The 24,639-nt window shown below is 40.0% G+C and overlaps 1 protein-coding gene across 1 annotated transcript in view; it reads right to left on the minus strand.

Annotated features, from left to right (window-relative positions):
• Positions 1-302: 302 nt before the first annotated feature.
• LOC119414100 (erlin-2) overlaps positions 303-24,639 on the minus strand; it is a 41,180-nt gene continuing 16,843 nt past the window's right edge. Inside the window, exons 4-10 of the mRNA XM_037681226.1 lie at positions 22,916-22,962; positions 22,681-22,742; positions 22,468-22,593; positions 20,290-20,364; positions 5,226-5,282; positions 463-554; positions 303-375 (exon numbers count right to left, since the gene is read on the minus strand). Of these exons, the coding sequence (XP_037537154.1) occupies positions 529-554; positions 5,226-5,282; positions 20,290-20,364; positions 22,468-22,593; positions 22,681-22,742; positions 22,916-22,962 (393 nt within the window). The 3' untranslated portion in view covers positions 303-375; positions 463-528. The remainder of the gene's footprint in view (positions 376-462; positions 555-5,225; positions 5,283-20,289; positions 20,365-22,467; positions 22,594-22,680; positions 22,743-22,915; positions 22,963-24,639) is intronic.

Raw genomic sequence — 24,639 nt, forward strand, 5'->3', positions numbered from 1 at the left:
ATATAAATAAAAGGATAAAACGTTTGGACTCGGATTCTACCCCTTTCTTTACACAAATCTTTATATTTGAAGGTTTATTTTCAGTAGATAAAAACTAGAACTTTGTTTATTTGGACAACAAACAGGTGTTTGTTTGAGTACGTGCAGCGTGATCTTAAGAACCAGACATATGAGCTGTATTTACATAGTTTGTGTGTTTTCTCTGCTGTTCAGAGGGTTCAAATGTTGATTGTGGAACAGGAAAGCTCTGTCCTTCCTTCTTCTCCTCCACTACTGAACACAAACCTTCTATTACAGAGATCTTCTTTTCCGTTTCCTTCTCCATAACTTTCTGTCCATATTTAATTTCTGCAACTTGTGCCACTTTTTCGGCCTCTACAAGACAAAGAAACACCATTTACAGCCTGTGTTGGGTAAAAAAACCCGCTTGATTTATCAATGATTCTTTCTTTTTTCTCTCACCGATCACAGCTTTGATCCTCTCGGTCTCTGCCTCCTTCTCCACAACCTTCTGTGTCTGCTGGGAGATCAGCAGCTTCGTCTTCTCACTCTCCCTGCAAACAGTTTTTACATTAAAGCCTGACGGTCTATGGCTACATGCTTAGGGTTTCCACATCTGTTGGAGGTCCTGATTCATGTCACAGTCTGAGATTTACAGTAAAGATGTGGAAAACATTTTGTTAAGAAACTCAGGAGGTTCAGACAAAGTGTGAGTGTTGGAGTCAAGCAGTGGCAGATGTCCAGCCTCTGAACTTTGAGCCAGCATGGAGCAAAATGTCTGCACACTAAACCTGGATCACGGTGACTTCTCAGTGATTAAATACAAACTAGTCAAAAGAAACTCCCAAACTCTACAAGGCTAAATTCTTCAAACATGACAAGTTTAACCTGTTCTAAAGGGACATCCAACAATCTGGACCAGGTTCTTCTGTCAGACAGGCTTGTCTGACTCCAGCTGAGCCTGGCTGGCGTCCAGTTACAACAAGTACAACGGACTGTTTACTCTAACAAAGTTAAATCAGGTCCTCTGCACGGATTCAAAAAAAATTAAAAATTAAAACTTGTTGAAATGTTTTGTTTTTAATCCAAAAGACTTCTTCAGTCTGAGGAGCTGTACTAAGTTCAGTCTTATAAATAAAAAGCACCTTCTCATAATTAGCTATGTTTACATGGACATAAGTAATCGGATCAAACAGCTGTTCAGAATAAAAACGTGTCATGTGAACCCCCAATTCGGGTTATTTTTTGTTTATTCAGCGTGATCTGAAAGAATTTGTGATCAGAACAAAACGGGTGGTTTACAAGGATTCATAACCCGATAGGTGTGCATGTAAACACTTGACCTGTTCGTTTTTTTCTGATCGTGAAAAACTGACCTGACTGCGCATGTGCGACTTTGTCATTTCTGCCTGGCTAATGCTAATAATATTAGCATGTCGAGGAAGTAAAACTGGTCGGTGAGCGACACAACATTTCTACTAGAAACTTTGAAAGAGCTCAAAATGATCTGTATCACCTGTGGCTCAGTCAGGGAGTGCAGTAACGTCTCCACCGTCATTAAAACCTGTCGCGGGTCCATTTTGGGTGCTCAGGTTTGTTTACGTTCATCCCGGAAGTAAACCGGAAGTAGAACTTCTTCTTCTGTGTTGTTTTAAGGAGAGTTTACCACTCTGCACATGTCAGTACTGCTGTTCAGAACAAAGCCCGCTGCATGTAAACGCTCATCATGAACAGATTGTGCCCATGTAAACAATACATTTGAATTATTTAATCTGAAAACATTTCAATCTGGTCAAAAACATGTGCGCATGTAAACATAGCTATAGTGGATCTGCCAGTTTGTTGGTGACATCCAGAACTAGCTGTTCACATGATCAAGGAGGATCATCAGCCTAAAGACTGATCGTTAGTGCCCTGATGGCCGCTTGCTATTCACAGGGGGGTGAGTGATACTAGCAGTAATAGCATTGTAAAGGCTCCCACAGACTCGGGCAGACCTCAGTCCACCGAGGTTCACGTGTAATGGATTAAGAGTGGAAGCGGACGCCCGCAGGGCATGTCCATACAAAGCTCAGTTTTTACGACCGTGTACGCGTACTCGGTGTCACACACTAAACTGTCCGGCGACGGACTGTTTTGTATGCGACACCAAATTCCCCTTCTTCATCCCTGGCCTGGTTTAATGGCCTTTTCTTTTGTTTGCTTTTTTTCCCATGAGGCAAGTGATCTCTTCCTCCTCCGTTGATGCCATGACTGAAATGGTGAAAAATGAAGGAATTTTTCATGAGCAAATTAAACTCAGGTCCAGCATGGCTGCGGGAGGGTCTGGAGATTTCATGGTGGGCCGGTCTGATGTGTGGGCTGCAGAACCAGCGCTCCCTGATTTTTGTTTTTGTTTTAGAACTTTTTATTAACAACATATAAACATAACATTGCTGCGGCTGCCAGCTCTATTAAATTTTTGTGCGACCTGTCAATCAGTCCACTAGGCGTGTCAGCAAATGACCAATCATCAAACTCAATTTGTCCCGAAGGTAAACGCCTCTTGCCTGCGGAGCTGACTGCAGTCGGTCAGGGCGGACGCTCGAGTATGAAGTCTCAACCGTCGTTGAGACTTCATACTTGCTAACAAACGTGAGATTTTTCCTGGATTATTGAATGAGCATGAATCAGGGCAAATGTTTTCTCATTCAGATTCACCAAATTTGGCATGTGTGGTTGAAGCCCTCATTACTGGAAGACAAAACAGACTGTGATGTATTAAATATCTGCAGGAAAGAGCCAACAATGATCCAACACATCCTGGCAAAGTAGCAAAGAAGTGACTAAACAAAAAGCACATTAAGGCCAATATGTGGTGACTGAGTCTCTAAACATCTAATTTGGAGAAAATCTTCAGAGGAAGTTGGAGCTTTGAGTTGCCAAGTGGCAGCTGAGAAACTGAAGAAGAGTTCCTGTAAAGAGAAGTGGGTCAAAACCCCTCCTGAGAGGTTTGCAAACCCAGTGACCAATTACAAGAAAGCTCTTACTGCTGTGCTGCCAACAAAGGTTTCTCCGCCTGCTACTGAGTCATGTTTGGATCAAATATTTCACTCAATGACATGCACATCTTGCTTTTCCTGGGGTTGATATTCTGGTTGCACTTATGTTGAGAAAATAATTATTTTTTCCACCTTAACTTATGTAGTGCCTAATGTGAACAGTGAGAACAAAACTGGATGCATGTAGCATCTAACCAGAGAAAATACTGTGCAGTAATAATGTCCCCCCAGCTTTAGAACTGCTCTAATCAGTCTTGTACTAATTACCAGCTGATATTTGTTCAGAACATGTAAAAAATCTCAGACTTCTCTAGAGACGAGAAACAGAAGTTCCCTGTTGCTGCGACGAATTTCCGTCATCTGTAAAAGTGAAAGTGGGAAAAAAAAAACGTGTTTTCTCTACTGCCCCAATTTGATGGGACAGTCCAAGAATTTGCCCTCCTGTCTCACGAGGAGGAGTGGGACCAATGTTCCCTCTAAGCTGCACGCCTGCGCAATCGCGCACTGCTCGCATATTCTCCGCGCACAAGAAAATATATGCTGCGCAGTTAGTGCAACTGCTCAAATGCTCAAGTAAAACATCTGGTTATCTCCCGCTTTATAATAAACTGTCAGCCCGAGCGCAGCTCTCTACAATCTGTCTGTATGCAGCGCAGAAATGCGTGCAGACTGGGGGAAGGAAACCCCTCCTCCTGGTCAAAACAGACCTGTGTCACGTGATTTATGTAGTGACAACAAAAGTTTACAAAGAGGTAAAAAATTTCAACCAATGAACTCACAGGCAAACTTTCATTCCAGCCAATGAGCGTTTTTTTGAATTTCAGTGATTCGTGAGAGAAGCGGAGTGCGCTCTATTCACACAAGGACAGCTGTTGGTCAGGCTACTTCTTGTTGTGCCATTAACTCAAATAGTTATAGAATCAAGTGTTACTTATGTAAGTAAAACTAAATGTTAAACAACCCGTTAAAATACACCAGAATGCAGGAAATGGCATCTACTTTATTCAAAATTTTCGGGGGGGGGGACCCCCCCCCCCCCCACATTACAAACATGCTTCTGACAACAATGGCCAATATTATATATTATTATTATTTATTTTAAAAGATGCGTCCACAGTGTCTCCTTTTCAACTCATTTGGGATTTGGGGCTGTAATTGAGGTATTTGAGCTTTGAGATGTTAACCACCTGCTCCCAGTTGTAAAAAACAACTTGTTGTCATGGTTACACATCATAACAAATGTCCAAAAGTAACAAGGTTTCAGTAAAAATCCTTCCAGCTGCACAGCATCCGATACCAGAGGAAGTAATCATCCAGAAAGAGTGATTTACATCCAGAAAAAATAGCAATTAATGTTTTCAAAAGCATTAACTCAGAATGAAAGTAACAAGCTACTCCAACATGCAGCCACCTTGAACAGCGCAATTCTAGAACTAGAACTGTGTCGCTCAGTAAGATCTAGAATTCTAAGGTCATGTACTCAGTATACTGTGTACTTTTACTAAGGTCATGTACTCAGTATAATGTGTATTTGTACTAAGGTCATGTACTGTGTATACTGTGTATTTGTACTAAGATCATGTACTCAGTATACTGTAGAAAATATTTCAGTCAAAAGATTTCTTTCAGTTTTAATCCCGGTCTTAAATACGCTGCGAGTGCTTCTCTTTTAAACTCTGATGAGGAGGAGAACGAGGAAGGTCCCCTCCAGCAGCTTCTGTCTCCCTCTCAGTATCTTGGAAACTCCAAACAGTCCACAAGATGGCTGACTGAGGACATTTATTTATATTAAAGTTTGTATATTGTGCAATATACTTAAGAAATGACATTTTTGTTGAGATCTCTCACCTTCTTTATTGTAAAGGTTGAAAACAACCAGATTCTGTTAAGAGATTGTCCACTGGACCACCAGGACATTTCCTCATGTCTACTCCTGCAAATGGTAACTGCCGTTCACTAAAATGCCCAGATTGTCCTTTCATGACCATGTCCATGTGTGTGTGTGGCTCACTGAAGGAGTTTAAATTCCCAGCAGCCAGTGTGGTCATGACTAAACTGCTGACTCCTGTCCACCGCCAACATACACAGAACCAAGAGTTGGACGAACATCATGTCTATTTATTCACAAGAAAAAAAAACTACAGCGAGCTTTTCTTGTTCAGTGGGAAAATAAAGTAGACTCACATGAGCTCATAGTTCCTCCGAATACTCTCTGGGATATTGGGTTTAGTGACACGAACCGCCTGTGGAGCACAGAGAGAGAGAGAGAAAACACTTTGTGAAGAGAAAAATAAACACTACATTAAAGCAATGGCTATAAAAAGACGTTTTCACCATCGAGGAAGTTGTCGGGAAGAAGAATAAAAATTAAGCTCCAACACATCAAAGTTCATGATCAATACTCCAGGTAAAACATCCAACAACGTTCAGTCAGGTCCTCTGGATGTTTTCTTTTTGTTGTTGTTGTTGAGACATTTCATCCTTCATCTAAAGGACTTCATCAATCCGGAGAGCCACAAACAAATTCAGTCCCACAAGCAGTACACTCCCACTCCCAAACACTTTGGCTGCCTCAGAGTCGTCGACGGAGGAGAGGGTGGGCCCCAGAAACTATCTTATCACCAGCAAACTGGTTGGTCCACTATGGAAGTGTGCTGCTTGTGGGACCGAATTTGTTGTGGCTCCTCGGACTGATGAAGTCCTTTGGATGAAAGATGAAACATTAAAAAAAAAAGTCCAGATGACCAGACTGAACTTTGTACTGCTAAAGATCATCTGAACGTGAAGACTAACTTCTAAAAAAATATTTAATTTGATACAGGAGAATTAGAGGAAACAAAACACAAGACTTAATAACTTAATGTCCCAGAATGAAATACTGTTTGTGCTTTTTCATTGGTGTAGAAAGAGTGAATTAAACAAGAATAAACACCCACCTGACATTTATCTAGCCTCATAATCTGCCCTAATATTAAACTTTTCTGAAAACAATGTTTGAAAAAAATGCCCCAGGAGTGTTACAGAGGCTGGGAAAGTGTAGAGGATGTAAGATGTTAGCAAAGATCTTTGGGTTTCATTATATTCTCATCATAACTAGTGACAACTTTGCAGTTTCAGTTCTGTTCTGGTGGGTGGTTCTTATTCCCAAAGAGGAATACAGGAATGTGGAGCCATAACTTTCAGTAGAAGAAAACAGAAAACAAACCAGCAGACTTACAGTGGTGATTAAATGTAGAATTGTCTATATTTCTGCATAAATATGATCCAAAATATCATCAGGTTTTCACACAAGTCCTAAAAGTACGGTAGATAAAGAGAACCCAGTTAAATGAGACAAAAATATTATACTTGGTCATTATTTTATTGAGGAAAATGATCCAATATTACATATTTGTGAGTGTTAAAAGTATGTGAACCTCTAGGATTAGCAGTTAATTTGAGGGTGAAATTAGAGTCAGGAGTTTTCAATCAGTGGGATGATGATCAGGTGTGAGTGGGCACCCTGTTTGATTTAAAGAACAGGATCTATCAAAGTCTGCTCTTCACATGTTTGTGGAATTGGATCATGGCAGGAACAAAGAAGATTTCTGAGGACCTCAGAAAAAGAACCGTTGATGTTCATCAGGCTGGAAAATGTTACAAAATATCTGTAAAAAGTTTGGACTCCACCAAGCCACAGTCAGACAGACTGTGTAGAAATGGAACAAATTTATGACCATTGTTTCCCTCCCCAGGAGTGGTGGACCAACAAAGGTCACTCCAAGAGCAAGGTGTGGAATAGTCAGCGAGGTCACACACAAAGCACCCCAGGGTAACTTCTAACAATTGAAGGCCTCTCTCACATTGACTAATGTTGATGTTCATGAGTCCATCATCAGGACAACACTGAACAACTATGGTGTGCACAGCAGTTTGAAGGAGAAAACCACTGCTCTCCAAAAAGAACATTGCTGCTCGTCTGCAGTTTGCTAAAGATCACGTGGACAAGCAGAAGACTGTTGGAAGATTGTTTTGTTGACGGATGAGACTAAAATAGAACTTTTTGGTTTAAATGAAAAGTGTTGTTTGGAGAAAGGAAAAAAAAAAAAAAAAGCATTCCTACACAAGACCCTTATCCCACCTGTGAAACATGGTGGTGGTAGTATCATGGTTTGGACCTGTTTTGCTGCATCTGGGCCAGGATGTCTTGCCATCATTGATGGAACAATGAATTCTGAATTCCATCAGAGAATTGTAAAGGAAAATGTCAGAACATCTGTCCATGAACTGAATCTCAAGAGAAGGTGGGTCATGCAGCGACAATGACCCTAAATACACAAGTGGTTCTACCAAAGAATGGTTCAAGAAGAATAAAGTTCATGTTTAGGAATGGTCAACTCAAACTCCTGACCTTAATCCAATCCAGATGTTGTGGAAAGACCTGAAGCAGCAGTGAATGTGAGGAAGCCACCAACATCCCAGAGTTGAAGCTGTTCTGTACAGAGGAATGGACTAAAATTCCTCCAAGCCATTGTGCAGGACTGATAAACAGTTACTAGAAATGTTTAGTTCCAGTTATTGCTGCAATGGGGAGTGGGGGGGCACACCAGGTACTGAAAGCAAAGGTTCACATACTTTTACCGCTCACAGATCTGTAACATTGGATCATTTTCATAAATAAATAAATGACTAGGTATAATATTTTTTGTCTCATTTGTTCAACTGGGTTATCTTTATCTACTTTTGGTATGGTATGGTATAAAGTTTATTCATTTTAAAAAGGTACAAAACAATTCCATAACAATATAAAGAAAGACACAAGAGATTTAAAATGAAAGGCAGCAGAAAGAAGAAAAAATCTTATTATATCTGCCCCTTTTTTCAAACAATTATTTCAATCATAATAATTTTCAAGTAACAGAACAAAATGAATAACTTTTTCTAATTTTTCTAATTCTAATACAAAACACACACTAAGCTACTTCATATATACTTTTTTAACAATTCAGTTTTGATCTTTTTCTTAAATGTACACATTGACTTGACATTTTTCACATCACGCTCTAGACCATTCCACAATCCAACTCCTTGGATTGAGGTAGACCTTCCCTTCAGACTAGTTCTGAATTGTGGTTTGACAAATATCTCTATCCCCTTGAGATTATAACAACTTTGTCTTTTAACAAAATTTCTTTGGATATTTAATAGTAATGTGTTATTTTGAGCCCTATACATAACTGATAAAATACTATAATCTACCAAATCATGGAACTTCAATAACTTCAGTTGATAAAATAATGTGCTTGATGGGTGACTGTAATGCTTTCTGGTGATGATTCTTACAGCTCTTTTCTGTAAAATAAAAATAGGTTTTGTAAATGTTTTACACACTTTCCCCCAAACATCAATGCAATAGATTAAATGTGGAACAATGATTGTGTTATACAACATGTACAGAGCTTTATCATTTAATAATTCCCTGACTTTGTATAGTACTGCAATAGATTTAGATATTTTTGTTCTTACAGAATTTATGTGATTTTTCTATGTTAGCTGTTCATCAATGATTACACCCAAAAATGTAATCTCATTAACTCTACAAATCTCAACACCCTCAATTTTGAATGGATCATCAACAGTTCTCTTTTTGTTGCTAAATATCATGTATTTAGTTTTATCTAAATTTAATGATAATTTATGAAGTTTAAACCAAGTTTGTATTTTATCAAATTCTGTCTTCATCATTTCCAACATCTGTTTTATATCTTTACCCAAACAGAAAAATGTGGTGTCATCTGCAAAAAGGACACATTTGAGGAGTCCTGATACATTCACTAAGTCATTCACATATAAAATAAATAACTTTGGTCCAAGTACAGAGCCTTGAGGAACTCCACACGTGATATTGCACAGGTCAGATCTTACACCATTTATTTGTACAAACTGTTTCCTATCTTTCAAATAGCTAGATACCCAGTGTAATGCTGGTCCTCTTATACCATATTTATTTAATTTTTCAAGGAGAATAGTGTGGTCAATAGTATCGAATGCTTTTTTTAAATCAACAAAAATACTAACACAATACTGTTTTTGATCGACAGCAGTAGTTATTTGTTCTATTATTTCCATGAGAGCCATTGATGTAGAGTTTTTTGCTCTAAACCCATACTGACTACTACTTAGAATGTTTTGTTTAGTAATACATTTATCTAATCTGGTCACAAATAGTTTTTCTAGAATGTTTGAGAACTGTGGTAATAAGGATATTGGTCTATAATTATTGAACACACATTTATCACCATTCTTAAAGAGAGGAACTACCTTAGCTACTTTCATATTGTCTGGAAATATTCCTTTTGAAAATGATAAATTACAAATATATGTAAACGGCTCGATAACATAACTCATTATGTCCTTTACAAACATCATATCCATGTCCACCCAGTCTTTTGATCTCTTATCTGTAAGATTTTTTATTACATTCATTATTTCTTCTTTGTCAGTTCCATTAAGAAAAATACTGTTGTCACAACTTATAACTGAATGGTTCACATTATTGTCTACTTTTGGTATTTTAGCAGCAAGGCTTGATCCAACGTTCACAAAATGATGATTAAATCCATTTACAATTTCATTTTCATCATGGATTTCATCGTCATCCTTCAAAAAATATTGTGAAATACCTGTTTTTGCTTTATGACTTTTCACAACACTATTTATTACTCGCCATGTTGCTTTCATATCACCATTACTTTTATTTAATAAATCACTATAATATTCCTTCTTGTGTTTCCTTATAATCCATACTAATTTATTTTTATACTTCTTATATTTATCTTCAGCCTTTTGTGTTCTCAATTTCAAGAAACATGTATACAAATAATTATTTTTTTTACAAGCATTTCTCAACCCTTTCGTCATCCATGGTTGATCAACAACATTTCTCTTTGTACAATTATTTTGCACACAATTCTTTTCATACAGAGCTCCCAAAATATTCATAAACTCATCATATGATCTGTTCACATCATCAACATACACGTCTTTCCAGCTTTGTTTATGTAAATCATCTTTTAATTTGTCCAGTGCTTTTTTTGATGTGTTTATTGTTTTTTTCTTAATTGTAATTTCTTTTGTAATGTTTTGATCAGTTTTATAAATCATGAAAACTGGTAAATGATCACTTGAATCACTCGTTAAAATACCTCCCATCACATCCCCATTTGTTACATTTGTGAAAATATCGATTATTGTAGCACTATGAGTTGTAATTCTTGGTGGTTTTGATATTAACGGATAAAGATTTAAACTACACAATGAATTTGTAAATGTATCGATGTTATTTGAATCTGTTTTATTTCCCAGGTCAATATTAAAGTCTCCACACAAAAAATGCTTTTATTAAAACTCTTGTCCCATAGTTGTACGATTTTATCAGTGAATATTTCTATATTTGATCCTGGAGATCGATATACACAACTTATCAATATGTTTTTATCATTCTTGTTTATTATGTCTATTGTTATTATTTCCATGATATTATCAACAACTATTGACATTTCATTAATTAATTTACATTTTATTTCATTTTTAACAAATAGAGCCACTCCACCACCTCTTTTGTTGCTTCTGTTCACATGATATAATTCATACCCTTCCATGTGAACATTAGTTGTGTTTTCATCGTTGAGCCACGTCTCCGACAGTGCTATTATTGTAAAGGTTCTGTTTAGCTGTTTTAAATAATCTGTTATTTTGGATATATTTGCATTTAAACTTCTACTGTTAAAGTGAATAATAGAGAGACTTCCATTAGTTATATTGATGTCATTAAACTGTTCTTCATTGTAATATTTACAGTCTTTTATTTCAGGGAAAAAATTTGTATCAATCGCATCTTCAACATTGTATATTTTAAACTCTAAGTCTTCGTATGTTGCCATGTTTGATGTATTTGTTTGTTTTATATTTTGTTAATTTCTTGTTTGTGAAGTTATGTCAATGATTTATCATCTGTCATCTCCTGAGCTCATTTTAGTTTTTCCAGATCTTTCAGGTCTTTTATTATTTTAGCCTGAGATCCTTCCTGTATTTTGATCCAGATGTTTCCATTTCTTGTCCAAGTTGATGCTATTTTTTTCTGTTTTTTTCCAACAACCTTGCTTCACGTGCAATATTTCCATTTTTTTTTAGTTAGATGTTCGTTTATGTAAACATTTGTTCCCTTCAGTTTTTTTGCTTGCATTATTACATTGTTTCTTGATTTCCTGCTAATGAACTTGATGACTATGGATGGTTTGGCTTTATCTGATTTGCTGGGCAGGGTGTGACAGATTGAAATGTCCTCATGTTCGATGTCAATGTCTTTGTTTTGTAAAAAATTCACTACTTGCTCCTCCAGAGTCTGTAGTTCTTCCTGTGGTGCATCTTCTGCTGTGTTAGTACCAGAAACAACTCTTGCATAAGTTCGGTTCCTAACTTCCAGTCCAGTGATCACCAAGTTGTCTATTTTTGTGTATTGTTCCATGTCGTCTACTTTCTGTTCCAGTTCAGCTATTTTTCTGTCTTTATTAGTCATCAGTTCTTTCAATTGTCTCACTTCTTCAAACAGTCCTGTCAGTAAGTCACATTTAGCTGATAATTTAGTCAGTTCAGCACTCAAAAAGTTCAAAGACTTTTTAACTTTCTCCATATCTTCTGAAATATTTTACGACACTTGTCTCTTATCCCTGTGTTTGCTCGGCATTACTTACGATACTTCTGGATTATTAGTCTCAACTTTCAGAAGCACAGGATCCAGCCACGAGGTTCACAGGCTTATGTTGTTAGCTGAGGCCTAGCGAGGTCTAGCCGAGGCCTAGCGGCAACAATCTCCAGGTCCCACGCGGTGTCACGATTCACTCGGTCCAGCTGTTCGCAGCCCCAACGGTGACAGACCAGGTCCCGGTTGCAACAGCTCCCAGATCCCACAGCTTTAGTCTAGATTCCTCAGTTTCAGCGGCTCGCAGGTCCAATCGGCGGCGGACCGGGTCTTCTCCGTAAACTGCTCGGTTTCAGCGACTCGCAGGTCCAAACAGCGGCGGACCGGGTCTCCTCCATAAACGGTTCGGTTTCAGCAGCTCGCAGGTCCAAACAGCGGCGGACCGGGTCTCCTCCGTAAACTGCTTGGTTTCAGCGGCTCGCAGGTCCAAACAGCGGCGGACCGGGTCTCCGCCATAAACGGCTTGGTTTCAGCGGCTCGCAGGTCCTAACGGCGGCGGACTGGGTCTCTGCAGGCCTCACTAGCCGAAGCAGCTCTTTGGCCAGCTCGTTAGCCAAACGTTAGCTAAACTCGTGGCTCAGCTTCCACGGTTCAGAGCGAGCGGACTTCCTTCTTCCACCTGCTCTGTGTATATATATATATGAAAACTTGTGTGAAAATCTGATGATGTTTGAGGTCATATTTATGCAGAAATATAGAAAATTATAAAGACTTCACAAACTTTCAAGCACCAATGTAGTAACAAATTGACTAAATTACATTTTGCTCAAATAAGACTGCTTTGTTTATATTTATCAACAGGAGTACAGTAGTCCTTCGCTACTTGGCAGTTCGTTTTTGGCAGACTCGCTCTATCGTGGTTTTTCAACGTAAGATTGGACATGACACACAATTGACTGATTGATGGATGAGCTGCACGATCGGCATGGATTTTTTATTTAAAATGAATTATTTTAACTGATTTAGCTCCTGTGTGCAGCCTCTTAGATATTCACTCTCTTATGGAAATAGAGCTGTTTTGAAAATACTTGAATTCAGACATAAGCAGTCAGCTGAAACTTGTCATAGCATTATTAAAATGCAAGGAAAAAGCTCCCAAACTGTTCCTGCTGGGAAGACAGTTGTGCTAGAGGGAGTTGTTGTTCATAACTTACAGTCTGAGAAGTATGTTCTTGTTGAGCATCCTTCAACCTTCTCTTTATCAGGTGGTTTAATGATTAAGTCTTGCCTGGTTGATCTTCCTAATCATCAGCCATGCCAGTTGCCAGTCATAGTGGTTAATGAGTCAAACCATGATGTCACCATTCCAGCTAGATGTACACTTGCAGAAACTAGTGCTTTTCAGACTGTGCATGCCAATCAGCAAAAGACCTTGGCCCAATCAGATCTGGATATCTTAAGGAAAAACCTGAGCTTCAACTTTGGAGACTCACCCCTTTCTAAAGAAAGGAAGAGACACATTACTGCTAAGGTAAGTAGTGTTCCAGAGGTGTTTGCAATACATGATCTTGACTTTGGCAGAACTGATAACGTGACCCATAAAATAAAACTCTTTGATGAAACACCTTTTAAGCATAGACCATGTCCCATTCATCCACAAGACATTGATGCTGTCTGCAAACATCTTAAAGAACTTCAGGAGGCAGGAGTAATTAATCAGAATCTCCCTTTGCATCACCTATTGTTGTTGTGAGAAAAAAGAATGGCAGTGTTCAACTTTGCATTGATTACAGGAACCTAAACTCTCAAATAATAAAAGATGCATATGCCTTACCAAAACTTGAGGACACATTTTCAGCACTTTCTGGGTCTCAGTGGTTTTCAGTGCTTGACTTGAAATCTGGATACTACCAAATTAAAATGGAAGAAACTGACAAACCCAAAACAGCCTTTGTATGCCCTCTTGGATTCTGGGAATTCAATTGCATGCCCCAAGGGGTGACCAATGCTCCAAGTACATTTCAACGACTTATGGAGAAATGTATGGGGGAAATGAATCTGAAAGAAGTGCTTGTTTTCATTAATGATCTGATTGTTTTTGTTCCTACTCTTGAAGAACATGAGAAAAGACTGATGAAAGTATTGGGTCGTCTGAAAGAATATGGCTTAAAATTATCTCTAGAGAAATGCATTTTCTTTCAAACATCTGTTCGTTACTTGGGGCATGTCGTTTCTCGTAACGGAGTTGAAACAGATCCAGACAAAATTGCCACCCTGAAAACTTGGCCAGTCCCCAAAACTTTAAAGGAATTAAGATCCTTCCTTGGTTTTGGTTGCTCTGCGTCTGAGGGGGGCTTACACCCCCCTCAGACGCAGAGCAAGGCCTACAACAAAAACTGTTACAATCTGGCCTGGTAATGCACTCGATGACCTACAGGACTGCTTTGAACAAACTAACTGGGACTTATTTCAACATCAGGAAATGGAAACATACACAGGAACAGTACTGGACTACATCAACTTCTGCATCGGAAATGTGACTATGGTCAAAAACATTCGTGTTTACCCCAACCAGAAACCATGGATGACCAGCCAGGTTCACACACTCCTCAGAGCCCGGGACGCTGCCTTCAGGTCAGGTGACAGAGCTCTGTACCGAGCTGCTCGAGCCAACCTGAATAAGGGAATAAAAACTGCAAAGGCTGACCATAAAAGAAGTATAGAGTCCCATCTGTCCAGTAACAACTCACGGGAGGTGTGGAAGGGCATAAAAAACATCACTAACTATAGAAGCTGTGAGGTGACAACAGGAGACCTGAGTGCATCACTAGCAGAGGAGCTAAACTGCTTCTTTGCACGCTTTGATGCACCACAGCAGCACCCATCTGATCCTGCCCTGCCCCCACACCCACCCGGTTACTGCACCACTCCACTTACTGTACGGGAGCATGATGTTAGACGTTCCCTCCAATCAGTGAACCCCAGGAAAGCTACTGGCCCAGATGGAGTACCTGGCAGGGTGCTCAAAGCATGTGCCCTCCAGCTCGCCCCCACCTTCACCAGAATTTTCAATCTCTCCCTGGCCCAGGCTGTCATCCCTCCCTGCTTAAAATCTGCAACCATCATCCCAGTGCCGAAAACGCCTACCATCACCAGCCTGAATGATTACCGACCGGTGGCTCTCACCCCGGTAATCATGAAGTGCTTCGAGAGATTGGTTCTCCAGCACATCATGGACTATCTCCCTCCGAACTTCGACCCCTACCAGTTTGCATATCGCACCAACAGGTCCACAGAGGATGCTATTGCAGTAGCTCTCCACACCGCGCTGAGCCACCTGGAACAACAGCACAGCTACGTTCGAATGCTCTTTGTGGATTACAGCTCGGCCTTTAACACAATCATTCCAGACATTCTTATAAATACATTGGGCAATCTCGTCCTCCCCCCACTCACATGTGCCTGGATAAAAGACTTCCTAACCAATCGGCCCCAATCTGTAAGACTTGGTCCCCACCTCTCCTCCACTCGTACGCTGAGCACTGGCTCCCCACAGGGCTGTGTGCTGAGCCCCCTGCTGTACTGTCTCTACACCCATGACTGCAGCCCGGCCCACAACAACAACCTCATCGTCAAGTTCGCTGATGACACCACAGTGGTCGGACTAATCTCTAAGGGAGATGAGACATTTTACAGACAGGAGGTCCTGGAGCTAGCAACCTGGTGCTCAGAGAAAAATCTGGCTCTGAATATCAAAAAAACCAAGGAGGTGATTATTGATTTCAGGAAGCACAGAACCAACCTAGCCCCCCTTTACATCAACGGCGAGTGCGTGGAGAGGGTTCACACTTTCAGATATCTTGGTGTCCATATCTCTGCTGACCTAAACTGGAAAGAGAACACCACAGCGGTCATCAAGAAGGCTCAGCAGAGACTACACTTCTTAAGAGTCCTTAAGAAGCACAACTTGAACACAAAACTGCTGCTGACCTTCTACCACTCGTCCATCGAGAGCCTGCTGACATACTGTATCTCAGTATGGTACGGCAGCTGCACCCTGGCTGACAGGGAGAGGCTTCAGAGAGTAGTCAAGACAGCACAAAAGATAATTGGCTGCCCTCTCCCCTCCCTGATGGACATTTACACATCACGCTGCCTCAACAGAGCAGAAAACATAATCGTGGACTGTTCACACCCGGGTTTTGAACTGTTTGACTTGTTACCTTCAGGGAAACGCTACAGGTCCATCAGAACAAGAACAAACAGATTCAAGAACAGTTTTTTCCCGAAAGCCATCACCACACTGAACTCACACATGCACTGATTTAATAATCTAACCTCCCAAACCCCTGGACTTCTATTGTGCAATACTACTGACATTTCATACTCTCAGTCACCTTAACTACCTCACTAATATCCATAATGTGCAATACAATTGTGTAATACTTGTATTTTTTACTTTCATTATTATTTTATTCATTTCATTATTATCTATATTGCGTTACATTTTTTATATTTTTAGTGTGTGTTTAATGTGTGTTTTCTTAAGGCGTGTTTTTTGCACTGGAAAAAGGAGTGGCTCTTAATTTCATTGTACTGCGTATAATATAAAGGCATTCTGATTCTGATTCTTTTGCTGGCTATTACAGAAGGTTTGTGAAGGGCTACTCCACTATTGTTAAACCTCTGCATGACCTCACATCTGGATATTCACCATCACAGAAAGTTATGAAACTTATTGTGAAACCAGAAAAATATTTGAACCCAAAAGATCCATTTGGTGGCCGCTGGACTCCTGTTTGCCAGCATTCTTTTGAAACCATAATTCATAAACTCACAACTTTACCTGTCCTTGCTTTTGCAGATTCTCAGAAACCTTACATTTTGCATACGGATGCCAGTGTTACTGTTCTTGGTGCTGTGCTCTATCAAGAACAAGAAGGAATAGAGAGGGTTATCGCATATGCCAGCAGGGGTCTTACTCGTAGATAGTCTCGCTATCCAGCACATAAGCTTGAATTTCTTGCTTTAAAATGGGCGGTGACAGAAAAATTCAATGACTATCTCTATGGCAATCATTTCACAGTCATAATGGATAGTAACCCTCTCACTTATCTGTTGACCTCAGCTAAACTAGACGCAAACAGTTACAGGTGGCTTGCTTCTTCGTCTACCTTTTCTTTCCACATCCTGTATCGAGCAGGAAAGCAAAATTCTGATGCAGATGGACTTTCTCGCAGACCTCATGGGAACCTGTCTGATGACTACAGTTCACAGAAGGAGATGGAAAGGATCAACAGATTCTGTCAGCAACATTTAACTAACACTCTTGTTTTTCTAAACCAGCATATTGTTCAAGCAATTTGTGATAGACATATACTGTAGTCTATGGCTCGAACAATGTTACCTCCAGTGATAACATTGTCCTTGTGTAGTCTCTTGCTGCATCCAGTGATGCGTTACCTGACAGTTATGTAAATGACATTCAGTTTGATTCCAATGTTGTACTTCAACTGACCAACTCGAAGCTTGCTGCGAAACAAAGAGAAGATCAGACAATAAAACATGTGATCTTGCAAATTGAACAAGGAGAAACTCCCCCATCAACCTCTAAATGAACAGCCACCAGATATTCCTCTTGTACGTCACTCGAGTAGATCCAAATCTGCCCCAAAACGACTCCAATATACTGAGCTCGGACACCCAATTTTGGATTCTCTCTAGTCACTATTTCATGGACTGACTACGGCATTTTCATATGCCCTCACTGATGGAACCCCTTATTCTGGATCGTCAAAGGCCATACAGCAAACAGCCCCATGTCCGAGACGTACATGAGATTGGGGGGAAGGTGTAATCCATGGTTCAGCAGCTGCACCTGGTTACCAAATTGCATGTTGCTCTATGGGAGTGTATATAAAGAGTGACAGCAAGTCATGTCACTTCCTGTTTCCTCACTTCCTCTGTCAGACTGAGAGACCTGTTTGGAAAGGCTTTTTGGACTTTCAAACCTTTCTACACACAATCAGCGGTGAGTTCGTTGTGTTCAGTAGATGTTAGTAAAACCTCTTATTGATTTAACCAAGCTTACAAAGTAATTTTCCAAACTCTCCTTTTGCTGCCACTTATAAAGCTAAATCTGTTAGCTCAGCACTACAAACCACACTCGATGCCCACCAGAACAAAAGCTTTGGACCCATTTACACTTTGAAAACCAAGGTTTGTACTGTTTAATGATTGTGTTTTATGTATTAAGATGGAAACAAATCAGTATATCAGTATAAATGTTGTGTGTTTTTTCTTTTATTTAAAACGAAGATTGAAGTTAAAGGTAAACCAAACATTTGCTTTGGTAATCTAAATCGAAGTGTTGTACAACCAAATGAATGCTTAATGTATTTTTTTTTTTACCTCTCTATAGGTCAGATTTTTTTTGTGGATGATTTCATATTCCTGTGGAATCTCTGATGGTGAGCTACCCTTGACACAAGAACCTTTTTGTGAAGAACTACCCTACCTGTTGAGTTGGTAGGAACTGTGGACTCTGAATTATGGACCTGATGCAAAGTTATGGATTCTAACTTTTGAACATCTTTTTGAACATCTTCGGGGTTTTTCTTCTGAAACTGAAAGGCCTTATAACAAAGTTTTTTCTTTCAGATTTGTTTGCATAGCCAATGTTTATTTATTTGTTTTGTTCCTGATTTAAATACAGTTTTGTTTCTCACCTTAAAACTTGTCTCTGTGGTCAATAGTATCCAGTATAGTGTTGGGCTCTTCCTGAACCTAGATTTTGAAACTAAGAAACCCAGTAGATGTGTTACACACAGCTGTGGGAGAAGCTTCCTCCTGCAGATGAACAGCTGATCTCTGCTCTGCAGATCAGTTGATCTCTGTGCAGAGTGGAGAAGTGGGCGTGGCCAAGAGTGCAGCCGGAGGCAGAGAGCTGAAATCATGACATTCTGTGCTCTTTTATATAGCGTTTAGAATACTGCAAGAGTGTGGAAAGGGTTTAAAATGCCTAATATATATAAATGCTAAAATAAACTACTACTTATTACTTGTTCTACTATTCCTACTTCGCAGTCTTTCACTTATCACGGGGCTTCCGGGTACGGATCCCCCACGATAAACGACTACCGTACTGCCATATTACACCTACCAATAAAATGTCAGTGTAATCAATCAACCTTTATTTATACAGGTAAATCCCATTGAGCCTCGAGGACTCATTTACAAGAGAGACCTGATTTCAACAAAGAAAGATGACAACAATGGACAACAGCAACAACAATAAGCAGTTATAAAAACTCATACTACAGTTTTTTTTTTTTTTTTAACAAATAGGATGGCTAAAAGGAAAAAGGTAACAAAACAAAAAACAGCTAGATTCCAAGACAAATGTAGAAAACTAAAAACAGGAACATGTCTGCATTGGACCCTGCCAGGAGTCCAACAGATTTTTAAAGCCACTTAGAGAGGTCAAGGTCAATCTTTTTGTAAGATATTCCAGGAAACAGGAGCGGAGTAGGAGAAGGCCCTTTTGCCTAGTTCAGTCCTCACTGAGGGAACACTGCAGGTAATAATGTCCTGAGAGCGCACTCCGTAGCTGCACTCATGCAGAGACATGTAGGAGGAGATGTATGAAGGCAACAGACCAAGAAGTGATTTAAAGATGAAAATGTACCAGTGAGAGAGTCTGCGTGAAGTTAATGATGTCCAGTTAACCAATGAATACAGGGTGCAGTGGTGGGTACGATAATCACAGCCAGTTATGAATCTTAGTGCACCATGATAGACAGCATCCAACATCTGCAGGGTTCTTGTAGGAGCGTTCATGTAAATAATATCACATGAACATGAAATAATATCAATGTAATGAAACCCCCCACATAACCATCCTGACTATTAAGTATAAAACTGACTGTGATGGGGTTAAAGGTCAATTTGACTGATAATGATGGGTAAGCTGTGGTTAATTTGAGCCGGATCCTGCCGGAACATGATCCAGGAACTCCCTCATTCTGATTGGCTGCATTCCGGCAACCGTTTGCCTGGATCTGGCAACTCAAATCTCTGCCCCGTAAAGTCCAAAGTCATTGCGCATTTTTATTTTGATTATTTATTAAAGATACAACGAGAGAAGATGTTGCCCAGTCTGTAGAGTTGATGTTCCGGCCGCACTATGTGCACCAGCTCGTGCACACGCTCCTGTCCAGCATAGACGTGGACCGCATGTCCCGTGGGGAGCGTTTTCATCCACCTTCAGCTGTGCGCCCTGCAGACAGTGCACGTTTTATGCACAGGAGCGTCTCCAGACAGCTCTGCAGAGCGCGCACAACTGCTGATGTGTCAGAACCCCTGCATACAGACATATACACACAGCTGAAGGTGGATGAAGACGCTCCCGCCGTGTCTCTGCTGGGCAGGGGCGCGACCTGGTGCACGTAGTGCAAGTGTCAGCTGCTTCCACAAAGCAGAGGGATCCCAGGTCAGTACATCAACTTGTACACTGTGATCTTGACGAATACTTTAGCCTGCTGTGGATCTGTACATACTGAAGGTGTACCTGTATGATGAGCCCAGGTGCCATAGACGTCAGATCCTCTTGTAGCGTCAACTTGAGGTTTTCATCAATTTGGTCTATTTGGAGAAAGTACAAGAGGAGAGTAGGTGAGTTATTTCCCTTAATTCACTCACAGTTTTAATTAAAGTAATCACATCAAATTGTGAAATCTGTTAAAACAGTAAAAAAGTAAAATGACATCATAGCTGCTCACAGGCTGCATCAAAGATTATTTTCTGCCCATACTGTAAGCAAGTTATAAATATTATTTGGCTGCAAGTTCATTAACTTCTTACATGGAGAAAAGTCACTGTATGCACATCTACACGCCATTAACCAGTGGGGTCAATACTATTCAAGATGGCCGCCACTTACCACTATCAGGTAAGAACTTGTCCAAGATATGCCATGAGTATTTAAACCAAGAGTAACATAGTCAGAAGAAACTGGTATAAAAGCTGAGAGTTCTTGAAACAGTAGGTTATGATATGCTCATCTGAATGTGATCACAGGAAACTCCTTCTAAATGGTTTCCTGCTCCTGCTACTTCATCTGTACTTAGATGTTCCCACATGTCTTACAGCTTATAGGAGCATTTTGTTTAAATTATGAGTGTCTTTGAAAGTAAACGGTATAACTCAAGCGGTACACCAATGTCCCCTGTCAAAAAGGATTTGAACAGTGAATATTTGTAGTTTTCAACAGAAAATGAAAGTAAACAATGTTTTTGGTGCAAGATATTCAAGTGAGTAGGAGTTGAACTGTAGAAGAACAGAGAGAGGTTTATTTTTCTCATCAGAGGCGGCACAGACTGACGGATCCTAGACACAGAAGGGTAATTTTATCCACCACCAGATACAACCAACGGAGGAGCAGATACCCTGTTCATTTGAGGAAACTATACTTTAAGCAGTATAAAAACTAGAAAGCATAGTTTCCTCAAATGATAGCAGTGGCCTGTGTGTATCAGCCGTGTTGGATTTTGATGTAGCAACTTAATTTTTGAAGGGAATCTTTCTTACGTGTTGGGGTGCACCGATAAAAGATTTGAGAATGGGTTCTCTGCAGACCAAAAGTGGGCGTTTCTGGCGAATAGGTGTTTGTGGGGGGCAAACACTGATTGGCTAACTGTATTTGCTGCTCTTTAGTTAAGTTACGTCAACTCTTTTTTTAAACTGAAGGTTTCTAAGAAATAGTGTTATATTTGCTGTCAAACACAAGAAGATTCTCTTTTGTTCTTGGTTGTAGCTGCACCTGACACAGGTTGTCTTGAATGTGGTCTGGGTACAATGAAATATGAAGCATTTGAAGCGAAACCTACTCCCATTTGTCAAAGTCTGGTCTCAATTAAAGATCATGAGCCTGTAACGAGATAATGGCACAAAACAAAAGCTAAAAACAAAATGTTCTCTTTAGAAGTTCTTCTATGAGATCTGATCTATGAAAGAGCTGAAACATGGAGTAGGACTGACCCTTAAAATGTGAGACAGCTGAGGAAGTTAACCAGTAAACAGAAATACCTGCTCCAGTTGTAGAAATCTTACAGAAACTGACAAATCACTCATCTGCAGTGACTGATTTAAAAGGTTGAACAAGAAAATGTGAAGTTAAAGGAAACATCCTTTGTCCCAAAGCCAGTTTAAGTATCATTAATATTTTGTTTACTTTATTGTTCTTTCTTTATGAATCGATTGTAACTATTTTCACATTTTTCAACAACCAAAATTTATTTTGTTTTTTAATGTAATGGCTAGGTATTAAAAAGAAACATTTAGCCCTCCCCACTACCCAGTTATGTTGCTCTTATTTTGAAATGTAACCAGAAGTTCTGTTCCCATTTTTCTATCGTCCAATCAGATATGACCTTCCGAATACGCCTCGTCCAATCAGACGTGCCCCCCCCCGATAGGTGATACATTATGTGATAACTTTCTGTAAGGACTTTCCTGTTTCCTGGAAGTTGGTACTGCACTTATTTTCAAGTTATCACGCACACAGTGTGCACAGACCGACTGAAAGAGGGTATACTTTCAATTCCACCTTTTCGCTCTGCAACGGGGAACAATAAATTATAACAAAACTGGAGCAAATTCACCTAGATAAATAAAAACACCCAAAAAGTAAATAAATTCGGAGGATTATTCGATGAAACATTTGTGCGCACTCCGCTTGGCACTCACCAAACAGGCCGATGTAGACCTCCTGCAGTGAGTGAACGCTGCAGAACTGGTTGAGTTCATGGTGCACTTTGTTGAATATCAAAGCTTTGTCGTAATCTGCCGTGAAGTTCCTCACTATGTCGTACACTGCAGAGGGGAACGAGTGCTCAGGATACAGCTAAACAATGTATTTCATCTGACAACGTCTGCGCAGAAGAAGTCATCATTAGGTACCTGCTGATGGAATGAGGAAGTTCACCACTTCTATGCGGTCAAAGTAAATCATCACTCCTCCACTGGAAAACACAACATTAAAGTCTCTTACTAAAGCAGCAGTGTGAAACAACGGCCTGGTTGGTAATATGTTGGCATGCAGCAGCAGAGTGCGTAGGTCTATATGGATGTAAAGTTAAATGCAATAAGTTTCAATTCCCCGTGTGATTTACGACTATCAGAAAAGCAAACCCACCTTGTACCACAGGGTACATTCTTTACCTCATCTGTCTGCAGCGTTGTCTGAAAGATAAAATAAAAAATAAAACATTCATAGGTTTAGTGTGTAATTTTCTACATCGTATTTCTGACAGTTGGGGCTGGAAGTAAATCCATCCACACTGTAAAAAAAAAAAAATCAGGGTATTTGTTTAGTCAAAACTGAATTTTAGACTAGATAAACAGGAAGAACTGTTCAGTATCAGAAAACGCAGAAACCCCACCAAATGCTGAGTCAACACAAAAACTTCACAGAAGTAGAAAATAAAACGTCAAACTGGATCCTTAGATTCATCATAAAATATTTTCACGAGTGTGCTAATAGGTGAAAACTTTTTAATTTTTGTTCTTGGGAGGAAAAGAAACCTGCTATCTCATCCCCTGTTGACCGCAGAGTCCCATGATTCTTTTACGGGCATCATTTATTTTCTTCTGTCTGTTTCTGGGAAACATAAAGAATCTTTACGAAGGATCTGTCCTGGAAGTCAAGCATGTCTCACATCAGCTCCATTTTTGGGAGGCTTGCACAACAAATTCATGAGATTCATTTCTATCTATGTAATGCAATGCAATCTAATTTTAGAAAAGTTAAAAGAGAGAGAAAAAAAGAGAAACTAATGGGAAAAAGTCAAAGGACCATGTAAAGTGAAGCTCCCCTCCCCCACCAGCTGATTTTTAAATGGCACCGAACTCTTACAGATGGATTTTGTAAGTATTTACAGTAAATGGACTGTACTTATATCTCACCTTTCTACAGTGCCTTGCGAAAGTATTTGGCCCCCTTGTGTTAATACTTTGTAGCGCCGCCTTTTGCTGCAGTTCCAGCTGCAAGTCTCTTGGGTTATGTCTCTACCAGTTTTGCACATGGAGACACTGAAATTCTGCCCATTCTTCTTTGCAAAACAGCTCGAGCTCAGTGAGGTTGGATGGAGAGCGTTTGTGAACAGCAGTCTTCAGCTCTTTCCACAGATTCTCGATTGGATTCAGGTCTGGACTTTTGACTTGGCCATTCCAACACCTGGATACGTTTATTTGTGAACCATTCCATTGTAGATGTGTCTTTATGTTTTGGATCATTGTCTTGTTGGAAGATAAATCTCCGTCCCAGTCTCAGGTCTCTTGCAGACTCAAACAGGTTTTCTTCCAGAATGGTCCTGTATTTGGCCCCATCCATCTTCCCATCAATTCTGATCATCTTCCCTGTCCCTGCTGATGAAAAGCAGGCCCAAACCATGATGCTGCCACCACCATGTTTGACAGTGGAGATGGTGTGTTCAGGGTGATGAGCTGTGTTGCTTTTACGACAAACATATCGTTTTGCATTGTGGCCAAACAGTTTAATTTTGGTTTCATCTGACCAGAGCACCTTCTTCCACATGTTTGGTGTGTCTCCCAGGTGCTTGTGACAAACTTTAAACAACACTTTTTATGGATATCTTTGAGAAATGGCTTTCTTCTTGCCACTCTTCCATAAAGGCCAGATGTGTGCAGTGTACGACTGATTGTTGTCCTATGGACAGACTCTCCCACCTCAGCTGTAGATATCTGCAGTTCATCCAGAGTGATCATGGGCCTCTTGGCTGCATCTCTGATCAGTCTTCTCCTTGTTCCAGATGAAAGTTTAGAGGGACGGCCGGGTCTTGGTAGATTTGCAGTGGTCTGATACTCCTTCCATTTCAATATGATTGCTTGCACAGTGCT

The sequence above is a fragment of the Nematolebias whitei genome, chromosome 8 (assembly GCF_014905685.2).
Source record: "Nematolebias whitei isolate Nwh7 chromosome 8, NemWhi1, whole genome shotgun sequence".
Taxonomy (NCBI): domain Eukaryota; kingdom Metazoa; phylum Chordata; class Actinopteri; order Cyprinodontiformes; family Rivulidae; genus Nematolebias; species Nematolebias whitei.